This window comes from Mesocricetus auratus, unplaced genomic scaffold (assembly GCF_017639785.1).
Source record: "Mesocricetus auratus isolate SY011 unplaced genomic scaffold, BCM_Maur_2.0 Super-Scaffold_4256, whole genome shotgun sequence".
Lineage (NCBI taxonomy): Eukaryota > Metazoa > Chordata > Mammalia > Rodentia > Cricetidae > Mesocricetus > Mesocricetus auratus.
This window is the reverse complement of record NW_024429182.1, coordinates 88,518,113-88,532,696: the sequence shown is the minus strand read 5'-3', so window position 1 is coordinate 88,532,696 and position 14,584 is coordinate 88,518,113. Positions and strand designations below refer to the sequence as shown.

General features: G+C 46.6%; 1 protein-coding gene and 1 long non-coding RNA gene across 2 annotated transcripts; one reads left to right on the top strand and one right to left on the bottom strand.

The window, feature by feature from the left end:
* Nucleotides 1-1,707: 1,707 nt before the first annotated feature.
* Nucleotides 1,708-3,592, top strand: Adm (adrenomedullin). Its single transcript, XM_005075685.4, has 4 exons — nt 1,708-1,866; nt 2,271-2,390; nt 2,542-2,691; nt 2,918-3,592. The coding sequence occupies exons 2-4, from the start codon at nt 2,293-2,295 to the stop codon at nt 3,201-3,203; spliced, it is 534 nt and encodes a 177-aa protein (XP_005075742.1). The 5' UTR covers nt 1,708-1,866; nt 2,271-2,292; the 3' UTR covers nt 3,204-3,592.
* An 8,197-nt stretch (nt 3,593-11,789) lies between these two features.
* Nucleotides 11,790-13,643, bottom strand: LOC110341946. Its single transcript, XR_002383946.2, has 3 exons — nt 13,384-13,643; nt 12,874-13,015; nt 11,790-12,746 (listed from the first exon to the last, which is right to left on the bottom strand). It is a non-coding gene; the product is annotated as an uncharacterized LOC110341946 (long non-coding RNA).
* Between the last annotated feature and the right edge of the window lie 941 nt (nt 13,644-14,584).

Here is a 14,584-nt window from a genome sequence, read left to right as displayed (position 1 = left end):
ACCAGAGCTCGTCTGGGGCTGCTGCGGTGACTGTTCTCGGCCCAGAAGGCCCTAAAGCAGTCAGTTTGCCTAGTTGCAGCCCTTTCAACATTCGTGTCTCAAACCCCTACCAGAGCCAGAGCCTGGGGTCTGTCCCTCGCGCCAGGTGGAATTCAGATCGCCTGTTGTAGGAAGATTCCCCAGAATAAGAATAAGTAACTTCAGTGCGGATATTTTCGCCCAGGTTCAACGTTCACTGTTCAGTCTGGAGAGTGACAAGTGGGTTGAGCCAGCTGCGCTCAACCCAGATCTCACTGTGGGCAAGGTCCGCGGGACACAGTGCCTATCCGGCTTTGCGCTGGGTCTCGGGACACTTAATGGCAGATCAGGTAGGAAGCTTGGAGATCTGCCCGGGACGCTAGGAAGAACACATGATTTGTCTGTATCCAAATCATCAGGACGGAGGACTAGGAGGAGCCGGGGTAGGCAAGGTGGTGCAGACCTGTCTGCCGAGCGGCGCCTTGTTGCTCAGTTTGACCCTAGAAGGGAAGTAAGTGAACTCAGGAATCTGTGAAGAGCCAAACGTGTTCGAACTGATTCACCGTGAATTAGCACATATCTCTGGGCGGGGGCCGGAATTCTCCTCTCCCCCTTGACGAGAATGTTGACACCCTCCCCCCCAGTCCGAAGAATTCAGGCCCCAGCACTCTTTTGAGATCAGACTCTATAACTTCCCAACTTTAGTGTGATTGGGCAATATACTTCCCTTCTCTGGACTTAACTTTAATACACGAGAACCCCTGCTCAGGAGTGTGTGCAAAGATCAAAAGAGGTTGGGATTTGCCAACGGTAAAGCGATTAACATACGTGAAGCATTAGTGTGCTCCCTGTCAGTCACTCCTCACGTTTACAATGGGGGAATGAAGGCTGCCAGGCCAACTCGCAGGTTATAGCCTTATAAGGCTTAATAATATTACAAGGAGGAAAAGAAATTTTCTTCCTAACTTTGGCTATTCCTGTATTTCCAAATTGGAATGTGAGTCCTGAATCTTCAGATAACTACTCTCTCCAAACCCCAATTTTCAATTCAGCTGTTCCCAGCTTTACCCTTATTACGAAATCTTACTAGCTAGCCCATCGAGACACCCTTCAGTTTCAGTCTCTGTCAGGGGGTCTGAGCCTCACCCTTCCGGGGGTACCCAGCAGGCAGAAGTGGGGGGATCGAGGCTCAGTCAGATGCTAAGCCGGCAGGGGGCGCGGTCCATTTGAGGGCACAGCTCCCCAAGTCCAGGGTTTAGGTTGTGTCCCACCCGTCCCCGGTTCTTACAGTTCTATCCAAAAAGCTCAGATCAGCACTCTGAGCTGTACAGGTTCTGGGAAAAGGATCCCCCCACCCCACCCCAAGCTATTCTGAACCTCCTTCCCTTCTCACTGTCTGAATCCTACGCCGAGAAATTAGGGCAACGGAAGTCCTTCACTAATCTAATCTCCCAGAGTTGATCTCTGAGACCCCGGGCCACAAAGGACCTCTACCCCTATCCCTATACCCACAGGCAAGCTGGGGGCAGATCAGATATTAGAAGCAAGCTGCGGGGCAGATCAGATCTTAGAAGCAAGCTGCGGGGCAGATCAGATCTTAGAAGCAAGCGCTCGGAGGAAAGGGAGGGCTCCAGGGCAGATCAGGCCCCGCCCCCCAGAGCGCGTATAAAGTGCTGGAGCCGGAGCTGGCTTTTCAGTGGTTTCTTGGTGACACTAGGCAGAACAGCTCCGGCGTTACCGCTCCTGACTTCTCGTCGCAGTCAGTCTTGGACTTTGGGGTTTTGCCACTTTCAGAAGGACTTCTCGGACTTCCTCCTTCAAGTGCTTGAAAAATCATCCCTTCAGCAGGTGAGGACCGCTGGCCTCCAGCGTGTTGGGGAGGGGGGCGGATTTGATGAAGACCAGAAACTTGTAGCGCTGGACAAGGGGAACAGACCACTCTGGGGTATCCACTTATGCCCCAGGTCTAGCTCATGCACACAGTTGGAGCTCTCCTGAGATCTTTCCTCGTTGGGCTATGATCCTAGCCGTTGAGTTGGAAACCTCTGGAAGCCTGGCGCTGTGCAGTGGCTTCCTTTGCCTTGCTTGTCACCCACCTGGCCAGTGCAAAAACCTCTGGCGCCTCTCTGTGCCAGGGGGAGATAAGCACAGTGCCGCCAATTCCCGCCCCCCGCCGCCCCACCGGGACTGTGCCCCACCGGGACTGTGCAGCTGGCCAGATTGCTTACACTAGGCTCCTTGCTCCTTTCCAGGGTTTCTGCGCATCGCCACAGAATGAAGCTGGTTACCGTCACCCTGATGTTCCTGGGTTCACTCGCCTTCCTAGGCGCGGACACTGCAGGGATAGACGCACCCTCGCAGTTCCGAAAGAAGTGAGTTTGGGACAGTGCTTTCTTCAGTCTTAATACCTGGCAGTAATGGAAAACTGATTGATGGTCCAGAGGGGTTAGAGGGGAGTGCATACAGGAGCTGGCTGGGACACTTCTTGAACACAGGCCAAACGCATCTGCTTGTGTTTTCTAGGTGGAATAAGTGGGCGCTAAGTCATGGGAAGAAGGAACTGCAAGCATCCAGCAGTTACCCCACGGGGCTCGCTGATGAGAAGACAGCCTCTACCCAGACTCTTGATCTGCTCCAGGATGAGCAGAGCACATCTAGCACCCCACAAGCCAGGTAACTATGCCCTGCGCAAAGGATGTGCCCTTTCTATTGCCCTGGACCCGGGAATTGTCAGGGCAGGACTGCAGCTCCGGTGGAGGGAGCAGGTTCCAGGTCCCTCGGGTTCTGTTTGGCTCTGATCCCAGGTGGTTGGGGAGTAAAAAAGAAAGGACAAAAGAAAAACAAAAACAAAAATCAAACCCTAGCTGTTGAGGTTTCAAGTATCCTTCCTTCTCTGCAGCACTCAGAACGTAGCCCATATTCGAGTCAAACGCTACCGCCAGAGCATGAACCAGGGCTCCCGCAGCACTGGATGCCGCTTTGGGACCTGCACAGTGCAGAATTTGGCCCATCAGATCTACAAGTTCACAGAAAAAGACAAGCACAGCTTCGCCCCCAGGGACAAGATCAGTCCTCAAGGCTACGGCCGCCGGCGCCGGCGTTCCCTGCCAGAGATCCTCCAGGCCGGGTCTGTGATGTCCTCCCAGGGGCAGACAGACGAAGCCCCAGCCTCCCAGGCTCTTTAGGATATAGGTGCGGGTGGCAGCATTGAACAGTCGGGCGAGTGTCCATTGGCGCCTGCGGAATCAGAGCTTCGCACCCAGGGCGGACTGAGACAATACTGCAGAGATCTGCCTGGCTGCCCCTAGGGGAGGCAGAAGAACCGAAGATCAAGCCAGGCTCACGACAGAAACAGATACAGCATCACCTTCCGGGCAGGGGTCTGAGCCACTGCCTTGCCCGCTCACAAACTGGTTTCTCTCACGGGGCATAAGCCTCATTACTACTTGAACTTTCCAAAACCTAGCGAGGAAAAGTGCAATGCTTGTTGTACAGCCAAAGGTAACTATCATATTTAAGTTTGTTGCTGTCAAGAGTTTTTTTTTGTAACTTCAAATATAGAGATATTTTTGTACGTTATATATTTTATTAAGGGCATTTTAAAGCGATTATATTGTCACCTTCCCTTATTTTAAGACGTGAATGTCTCAGCGAGGTGTAAGGTTTGGTTCCGTGTGTGTGTGTGTGTGTGTGTGTGTGTGTGTGTGTGTGTGTGGTGGAGAGCGCCTGATTACCGCCTGTGGAAGAAGAAAAAAATTGTGTTTCCGTATAATCTATTTACATAAAATATGTGATCTGAGAAAAAGCAAACCAATAAACTGTCTCAATGCTGATTCAATCTCAGTTCATGATTCTAGGGAAAGATTGTATTGGTTTGGATCGCCTGGGAGTGTTGGGATCGTGCCTCTTGTTTTGGGAATCTCTCTATGCACGGGCTTATCTGTCGCGAGCTCCGTTGTCCATGTGGGTGCACAGAGCGTGTGTCCTGGATGGGAGTCAAGATTTCTCGGAAATACCCAAGTTCACCACCTCGCGTGGCGGCCAGACCCGGTTGGGTAGGACGAGCCCTAGAGCTAGGCGAGCCTGGGCTCCCTTGGTTGCGCAATACACTCCCAATTTTATGGGGTTGCTCACCGAACCTGCGCTAAGGCGCTGTTTGGAGACTTACGGTGATCTTCGAGGCTTTCTAAGTAGAGAGTTTATTTTGCAGCTGCATGACTTAAAGTAAAAAGTTTACCCCTACAAAATGTTCGCACGTCTTTAGGATATCTGCTAGGAACCCCAGGTCTTCACTGGGTCCTAGCGTCCATAAGTGGGGCTGTGGCACCCTCTGCTGGTCATCATGCGTGGTTCCCAAGAGTTTTGGAGTAGTACGTGCGGTTTAATAAGTTCTCCTACGTGGGAGTCAGCACACAGCCTTAATGAAAGAGGAAAGAAAAAAAAAAAAGCAGTTTGCAGATGCCAACCGGGCTCCCCCCGACCTGCACGCGGGCTCCCTGAGCTGGGACAGTGACTCAGCGCCCACACGCTGTGCAGCGAGCAGCTGGTGGCCGGAGGCGGGCTGGACGGACGTGCAGCCGGAACCGTGCGCCTCGGAGGGCCTGAGACCTTCATTGTTCGGTCTCCCCTTCCAGCTCTTCTCTTCCTTCCTCTTTCCCAAGCCTTTTTCATGCTCCTTCCACTTCTCTCCCTTTATCCTTCCTCCTTGCTTTCTGTCTCCTCCGGATCCTGTGAGGCGTGCTGGATCCTAAGCCTGAAATCCCAGAGCATAGGGGCTATTAGAAAGGGAGGCTAACGTGGTGCCAGATGCCTGCCTACCTAGGAGACGACTGATTGCTCAGCCAATCCCTGAAGATCTATTACTGTGCTTTCCTGAAAGTTTTGCTGGCCCTTTGGACATACTGAAATGCCTGTACCTCTAGCTGGTGTAGGGTCTCTGGAAGCTGTTCGAAGGATGGAAGTGTTTGGGGGTGGGCTTACAGTGTCCCAGCTATGGGACCGGATGTTTTTGTTTTTGTTTTTTTCCTTGCGGAAGAAGCCTATATACACACTGAAAAGCACTGGTCCTGAGTCTGAATCCAGACACAACCCGATTAGAGGCAGGGAAAACAACAACAACAACAAAACCAGCCAGTGGCACGTAGAATTCCCCTTGCAAAGCCTCAATTGCTGGCACCTGGCTGTCAGCAGTATCAGTCCTGTCCAGGTCGCTGTTCTATTTGATCTTAATTTCGTGAGGCTCCCAGGACCAAGTAGATCATTAATGCAGCAACACACCATCCTGGCCCCAAGGACTTCTTGCTAAGTATTCACTTGGATCTGTGCCAGGCACTGAAACGACAGAGGGCATGTATGAATGACGAGATGACTAGAAAATTCAAGCCTGCAGTTTCTGTGTCAGTGTGGGTTCAGGGTTGTCTGGAGGGGCTACGGAACCTGCTAAGAGCAGAGACCACTATGGCCTCATAGACACTGGTTCAAGCCATTCATTCATTTTCTTCCTTTAAGCCAAGGTTTGTCCTGTAGCCACAGAGCCCTCCAGTCAAAACCTCATTCTGGCAGAACTTCAATCTGCCAGACAAAGCTGCCAAAGACAGGTTGGGCACTGGCTTAGGGGCAGCTGGGAGCAAGGAACAGGCATCTAGCCTTCATCTGAGGGAGTCTTATGACTCAGGGAATTTAAGGCAAGTGTAACTACGGTGGTTCAGCCCTGAGAGCAACCAGACAGCTGCTCAGCTGGAGCCTTTCCCATGGTTAAACCTGTGACTTGAGACAGTTCTGAGCAAACAGAGACCCTCTTATGACCAGCCTGGTACAGCATTTGGGATTAACTAAAGGTCAGTGTGAAGCCTTGGGCTCTTCTCTGGGAGCTGTTAAACTAGCCTTCTTTATTTTTTTATTTTTTCATTAGGTGTTGAAGGTTATCGGAATAGGGCCTCCTGATGCCAAGAACACATCATTTATCAATGGTGTTGAGTCATTTGTGAGCTGATTTGAACCTGTCCACAGCTGAGAAGTAGTCACAGTTTTTATCTGTAGCTACTGTTGCTGGCTGTGGGAATGGTATCATCTATTTGTAATCAACTAAGGCTACCAGTTTCTTGAAAATTCAGCACCAACAGGTTGTCTAAACAGCTAAGGGTGGAAAGGAGACTTGGGGTGGGTGGGATGGAAACCAATTCTTTTTTTAGCACTCACTTGGTGTCAGATATTCTCCTAGCCACTTTATACACCTTATCTCACAGAGTTCTTATGGTGACTTTGTGAAGTAGGTGTTATTATCTCTATTTGTAGATAAAGAAACTGAACCTCAGAGACAGAAAGTAACTCAGGCAAGGTCACACAGTGAGTAGTCAGTGAGGGAGCCTGGATTTGTACCCAAGTGCTGCAGGCTATTTTGATGCTGCAAAGACTTAAGCAAAGTGAGATCATTTTAACATTTAGATCCTCAGACCAGATGTCCCCAAATGTCCTCCAACTCCAAGGATGGCTTTGGGTAGGTGATTTACACCTGTGGTTCTGAGAGCTTTCCATGGGGGCCAGTAGGTCTGGGGAGGAGAGCTGCAGCGGTGAGCTCAGTACATGCAGAAGAAAGAAATGAAGTGAGTTTTACATTCTTGGTCTTAGTTTGAAGCAGGGATTATAAATCAGGAATAGCCCTTTCCCATCCCGAGCTAAGCCACTGACCTCTTTGGTTTGCATTGCCAAATATAGTTAGAACATACACTGAATGGCCTCCAGAGCTGGCTTCTAAGAGAAGGGCCTTCTGAGCTATTCCTGGCCATGCACAGTCCTGCACTGTAGCTCTCCAGTGGCCTGGAAGAACACCTGTGTCTACAAAAGTGCAAATAGCGTTTCCACCCTTGAGGTGGGACCTTTTGTTTTGGCATCTGCCGTTCAAGGCAGCGTTTGAGAGGAGGTTCTGAGATTCTGAGGGAGCTGCACAGGCTGCCCCTCCTTTTCCCAGCAGAGGAGCAGGAGGCCTTGTTATCCTGAGTTCCAGGGAGGCTTTTGCCAAAGCTGGATTGGAGACCTCATCTTCATTTGCATGGGAAGAAGGGTGAGGCTAGATAGATATCTGGTGGTCCCACTGGTCTTGTTCCAGAGCTATTTTGGAACATTCTGGAAAAACAATAAAATGACTGTGGCCACACAGGCAGCTGATTTTAGTAGACTATTATAGGTTTTTCTAACAGCAGGAAGTATTTGACTTATTACGTAGTATTTATTCAGCACAGCAAAGACTCACCTTTATTCCCATCCCTAGCCAAAACCACCATTAGTATTTTAGTCTATACCTTTTTAGATACTTTAATACATTATAGATATATATATTATAGACACAGACATATACATCTAATACTCAGACATATTCTTTTAAGAATGGAGCTTTTGGGTGGGGAGAGCTGAATTAAACACACTTGTCAACTTAAGGGAAATTATCACTAGCTCTGCAACATTTCTTTTATAATATCTATTATATTTCTCTATTTTATATACTATTATATATACTATATATTGTGTTATATATGTTATATGTGTATTAATTTTCATACCCTTTCCTGAATCCTTGATAGCAGCCCTATCAAGGATTTTATTTTATTTTTGGCACTAACATACTATGTAGCCAAGACTGGCATTGAACTCCTGATCCGCCTGCCTGTACCTCCTGAGTGCTGGATTATGGGTATGTACCTCTATACATGCTTCTGAACAACCCTCCTTATTATGTTTGATATATGTATATGTGCAAGTGCGATTGTAAATTTTATCTTTTTACACTTACATGTTTTAACATATAAATCTATCATATTATTATATATTTTGGTCATTCCAAGGTTTTTATTTAATACATAAGAAATTTTACTACTTTTTATTTCCTATCTTTAAAAATTAGTTTTTAGTTTTATATATTTTCTTATCTTTGTGCATGCATGCTTAGGTCTATGTGCACCATATACATGTAGGCGACTGCTGAGACCAGAAAGCAGCTGGAGGGACAGGTGGTTGTGAGTCATCTGATGTGGGTGCTGGGAACTGAACCAGGGTCCCCTGGAAGGCCAAGAGCTCTTAACCACTAAGCAAGCTCTCTAACCACCTCTCATCTTACTTTTTAAGTTTACAACTTAAATTTATTATTATTATTATTATTATTAGTAGTAGTAGTAGTAGTAGTGTGCATGAATGTGTGTGTACATAGATAAACATCCATGCCCACCACCCACACTTGTGGAAATTAGGAGAAAACTTTCAATAGTTGGATTTTTCTTTATACTGTGTGTGTTCCAGCCTCAAACTTAAGTAGTCAGGCCTTTACCCACTGTACCTTCTCACTGGACCTTTCTTGTCTTTCAGTGAAGGGTGCTTGCATCATCTCTGCCACAAGAAACATGTAGATAAACATCCAGTCCCATGACCTCTTATGGAGTTGAGTATGCATTTCTTAGTCAACTATATCCAGAGTTTTCACCATTTAGTCAAGAGGCTTCAGCATTCAGATGACACTAAACTGCAGGAGCAGCATTCGAGACAGCCTTGTACAGGTTTCTAGTCTCACCAGGAATGTGTCTGACTTCTCAGCTCCCCATAGCTATGCCAACCCTGCCATATGTGATGGCTAATTATATATGTCACCTTGGCTGGGCCATGGGATGCCCAGCTAGCTGGTAAAACACAATTTCTAGGTGAGTCATTGAGGGCGTTTCCAGGGGAGATTAGCATTTGAGTCAGCAGACTTGGTGAAGACGACCCACCCGCACCAACTTGGCCATCCATGAGACTGTAACAGGACAAGAACATGCAGAAGAAAGGGAAATGCCCTTTCTCTTTTTGAGCTGGGATAGTCATTCCCTCCTACTCACATAGACATTGGACTCCTGGTTTTGAAGCTTCAGACTCCAGCCCTTACGTCAACTGCACCCCATCCCCAAAGACAGGGAGCTACACCCTCAGCTCCTCAGATCCCAGGCTTTTGGACTCAGACTAAATTGGCTTTCCTGGATCTTAGGGCTTCTCAGCCTCCATAATTGTGTTAGTCAATTTCTATATTACATAGCCATCTGTCTGTCTGTCCGTCCATCCATCCGTCTATTCATCCTTTCGTGCTAATTCTGTCTCTCTGGAAAACCGTACACATAGAGCCTGAATCTTCTTTTCTGATGTGTGATTTTGATGAATGCAAAAGTAAAATTATCGGAGCTGGGGAGGTGAGCCCTGGGACAAAACACTTTCCTGGCATGTTTTAGACTCTGGGTTTGATCCCCAGCACTACACACAAAAAAACAGAACACAAATGCAACATTGCGTACGTTTCCACAACTTTTCCCTAGTGGATTTTAATATGCCTACATTTACTTATTTATTGGGTATGTGAACTTTCCTTAATGGGCTAGGCAATTTAAAAAGAAGTGGGATCGTGTTGCCCTGTTGCTTGCTTTTTTCCACTCATCTGTGTATCTTGGACATCTTTCAGTGTCAATAAACACATCTATATACAACATCTTTTTTATTTCCTTCATGACTTCTCATTAGAGGAAAACATCACAATTTGTTTAACCATCCCTCTCTGCTGTTACACAATAGAATTTTCTTATAATTTTTTGCCATTAAAATGCTCCTATGTTCTTCATTTTGCATTTCTTTTGGATCATTTCATGATTATTTCTTAGGATAAATAATTGGAAGCAAAATGGTTGAGGGGAAGAGGCAGGAGGATCTCTGTGAGTTCCAGGTTAGCCAGGGTTTTGGTTACATAGAGAGACCCTGTCTTAAAAAAATGTATATTTGTGCATGTGAGTGTGGGCACAGATGTGCCAAACCACATAGGCAGAGGCAGAGACCAGCTTTTGGGAGTTGTTTCTCTCCTTCCATTGTAGACTGGGAGTCAGAGGTCAGGCTTGTACAGTGCCGTTACCCATGATCTACCTCATAGGCCCTCTAGGTTTTGATGATGCCCTTGATATCTTGAATACGTTTTTGATTTTTGGTATCTACAGACAGGGTTTCTCAGTAGCTATGGATCTTGACTTGGAACTCTCTCTGTAGACCAGGCTGAGCTTGAACTCACAGAGATCCACCTGCCTCTGCCCTCTGAGTGCTGGCATTAAAGTCCTGCACTACCACTGCCTGGCTTTATCTTGAATACTTAAGTTATAATCTTGTTCTAGTAGCATAGTTACCATTATCAGCTGACTCTTCTTCATGCTTCATTTCCTATTATAATTTGAACTTTCTGGTTCATTTTATTAAAGCTTGATCTGTGATGACCCTGTGGACTGGACTGAGGTGAGTCACTTCACAGAGTTTGTTTGCTTCTTTTTGATACAGGTGTGTGTGTGTGTGTGTTTAAAACATAAAGTAGTTTTTTTCTTTCTATGGAGACCAGACTGTCCTGCTCCAATTACTCTTTATTGTATAGAACAGTAGCATCCAGGCTGTGTCTTGTCTGCTCCATTTGTAAGCAGCAGTTGGCTGTGTACTGAGGACAAAAGCTTAAGCAGAATGATTCTGTATTTTGTTTGCAGAAGCAAGCAACTGGCACAGAGAATGAGACAATGACTTATAAATAATGTTTATGCAAAGGAAATACTACCACCTATGAAGATATCCAAGTAAATTAGGAACACATGGGTTTATTAAAGCTCTATTAGGAAAAAAAACAAAACAAGACAGATTTATGAATTTAGCAAACATACCAGACCAACGGATAATACAAATCCTCACCAGGTTCATATAAGAGGAGGGACACCTAGCACGGGGGGGGGGGGACAGCACCCACCTACCTGTCATTACACCATCGAGTCCGCATGTCCTGCCATCCACAGATGAGGAACTCCTGAATGCCAGACCCAGCTCTGTGCCTGGAGCAGCTTTGTGACTTTGGTGATGCCCAGGTCTTTGTCTTGGCTATGGGCTCTGTTTACCTGTTGTCTCTTTAACCCCTTATTTGCTATTCTGTAACATTACATATGTGTGTAAGACAGAAGTGTAATGTGTGGTCTGAGAGTTAAGAGTAATAATTGAGACTGGAATAAAAGAAGTTGTGTTTGCCAAAGGCTGTGGCTACCAAGTGATATCAGTAGTACTTGGTGATATAAAGCCAAGGGAATTGATATAGCTCGTGAATTCAGTAAACCATGAGTGGCTTTTCCTCCTTCCTTCCTTCCTTCCTTCCTTCCTTCCTTCCTTCCTTCTTTCCTTCCTTCCTTCCTTCCTTCCTTCCCTCCCTCCTTCCCTTCCTCCCTCCCTCCCTCCCTCCTTATTTCCCTCCCCCAACTTTCTTTCTCTTTCTTTTGAGTTGGGCTCACTGTGTAGGGCTGGCTTGCCTGGAACTCAAAAAATACACCTGCCTCTGTCTGTCTCCCCAGTGCTGGGATAAAATCTGGTTCAGGTATGCTTCTGATATAGTTCACCCATGCCACCTTCATAATTTACATTGTCATGGGTCTACATGCAAAGTCTTTTTCTGCCTTAATATTTTAAAACAACCACTTTTCTTTTAATAATGTTATGATTTTTTTCATCCCTTAAACATTTTAATGTAATGGAATTTATTTTGTTTATGATGAGAGGCAGGGATTTAACTTCATCCTTTCTGCAAACTGTCAGCCAGCTGTTGAGCATGCGTATGGAGTAAGACACAGATCTGCAAGCTACATCCTTCCTCCAGTGTCTCCAGAGTGGAGTCTGAAGTTCTCTGGAGTACAGATAGGGAAAAGCCAGCCAGGTTCTTTCTCCAGCCTCCAGGGGACAGCTCCACTCTTTTTTTGTTATATGTTGGGGCTTCATGTCAAGTTTTATTTGGAGAAAGAGTTCATCGGCTTGTAGACGAGTACTCCGATAACTTCTCAAACAGTAAATGTTTGAATGCTTCTGGTCCTTTAGTTCTCTTCTGGGGCTCAATCTGTCTTTTCCTGCACTAATTTAATAATATTGAAAAGCCTATTTTGAAACTTTTTAAACTCATGAAAAACCCAGCAAGTGAAGTTGATCGTGGTGGCACTGGCCTGTATGTCATCCGATACTTGGGGAGGCTGAGGCACAAAGGGTTGCTCAAGCTCAAGGCTAGCCTTGGTTACATTGTTAGTTCAAGGCTAGCCTGGGTTACATACCAGAACCCTGAATCAAAACAATTTAACAATTATTATGATTTGTATATTCTTATTTCTTTTTGTACCTGTTCTTTTCCCTTCTTTACTTACTTCTCTCCTTCTCTCTCTCTCCATCATATCATTTACCCCAAATCTCATTATACTTCCCTTCAAAAATGAAGTCTTCTTATATAAACATCATTAACATAAACAATAATTCAGAGGTACTATCTCATACCCAGTCTGTAATCAAATTTGTCCCCAAATGAATGACAGTGGTTTGTTCCAAACAGATGCCAAGAAAATTTGTTCAACCTCTTAACGATTTCTTAACCTAGAGCCAAGCCCCTTCATGCCATTGACTTCTTAAAGAAAACAATGTATTCATGAGTATGAATCAGAACTTCTAGTACACAGACAGCTCTGGAGTCTCTTCTTTACTCCCCCCCCCAGCAGGGACAGCCTGGCCTTCTGGGCATGGGTGGGGCAGGTGGCACATATACCAGTGCTGCAGTGTTTCTTACATAGAAAGAGTCTTGCAATGTTGTTCCTCCTGCTTTTCCATGCTACACTTTTTCCTCTTGACCTTTCCCCTAGTAAGTCAGCAGCATTCATCGAGGAGAATTAAGATTGGTACAACTGGAATGCAAGGAGAAAGAATCGGTCTGAACTAAGCCAGTCAGTGTTGAGTTTTCTGGCTTTCAGAACTGCCCCCTTGAAGCCCACATCAAAAACAATGGTTTGAAAGTCAAAGCTTTTAACTCACAGAGAGGCAGGATTTGTTGAAAGGAGAAAAGGCTCTTCAGAATCAAAAGGGAAATCCGGAAGCTCCAGAACTTGGGCTTCACCCATACGGGAAGAGGCTGGTGGGAAAGTGTCCTGAGCACCTCACCCAGTCCTCTGGGGACCTAGGAAGTGGTGGGAGGTGGAGGGGGGATGAGAAGGGACAGAGGGTAGAGAGGAGCATCCAGCCTAGACGTGGCAGGTCAGTCTAGTTCCCAATGGGGCCCAGTCACATGCCCATAGGCACTCCCAGTCGCCTAACTGAGTCTAGCTGTTCTGAGCCGGAATCCTATCAGTTCTATTCCTTCCTTCCCACTGCTGGGATACCATCATCCACAGCAGCCTCCAGGCCCTGCCTTGGCACAGATGATCCCTGCCTATACCCAGAGTCATCATTGCTAAGGTCCCCTCCCCCCATCCAGATTGCTCCACACCACAAACAAACACCCATAAGCCTCCCCCAGGTTGTGAGAACAAAGAGCTGGCCACCTACCTCCGTGTTAGGGTGACACAGGGCTTGGGAAGGCTCAGGCTAAACCGTTTACAAGTCATGAATGGTGCTGCATCCCCAGCTCTCACGCTGCTTCTGCGATGAGCCTAGTTGGTAACCTTTTGTCTCAATTTGATGGACGCCAGTTGGAGCAGTGATCCTTAACCTCTTTTGCCTATTAAAAACATATGAGGAGCTTTGCAGACACTCCTGATAGGAGCACCATGCCGAACTAATCCAACTAGATGCTCTCTGGGCAGGGCACAGCGCCACTGCTATTGCGCACAACGTTTATCTCGTGAGGCCACACTACGTTTTTCAGTTCACACACTGTCATTCTTCAGTTCCAAAAATGGTTCCATAACAGATTAGAACAGGAGTTGATTGGTTTGTTTGTTTTAGACTTAGGGTGGCAGCTAGTGGGAGAGCCAGAAATGGAGGGGTTAACAGCAGCAGAGCAGGTGTTTGGAGTGAAGACAAGCTGCAGCAACGGGAAGAAAGCCAGCTGGTGATGAGGTAACACAAAACAGGTGTTCTGATGGCCATCCAGCATGTGACTGGGTACCAAGAAGGGCAGAGAGCAAGGCAGCGTGGATGGACTTGTAATTCCAAGCCTCGGGCACGAGGGTTGCAAATTCAAGGTCATTCTGGAACCTATACTGAGACCCACCCCCGGCAAAAATCAAAACAACAGCAACAGCAAAAACTAAATAATAAATAGATAAATGAAAAGAATGACAGGGCCGGGCGTTGGTGGCGCATGCCTTTAATCCCAGCACTCGGGAGGCAGAGACAGGCGGATCTTTGTGAGTTCGAGACCAGCCTGGTCTATAAGAGCCAGTTCCAGGACAGCCTCCAAAGCCACAGAGAAACCCTATCTTGAAAAACCAAAAAAAAAAAAAAAAAAAAAAAAAGAATGACAGAGAGCATTCTAGAAGCAAGCACCTTGGAATTCAAAGAACTGGAGTTACTGTTTGTCTTGGCCTGAACTGGGCCCCCCATTCATATGTTAAACTCCTAACCCCAGCATCTGAGGGCATGACTGCCTTTGAAGAGAAATTCAGAAACATTTCCTGCAGAGATGACTCAGGAGTCAAGAGTACTGCTACTTTTGCAGAAGAGCAGGGTTCAGTTCCCAGCATCTACTTAGTGTCTCACAAATGCCAGTATCTCCAGTAACAGCTCCGATACCCTCTTCTGCCCC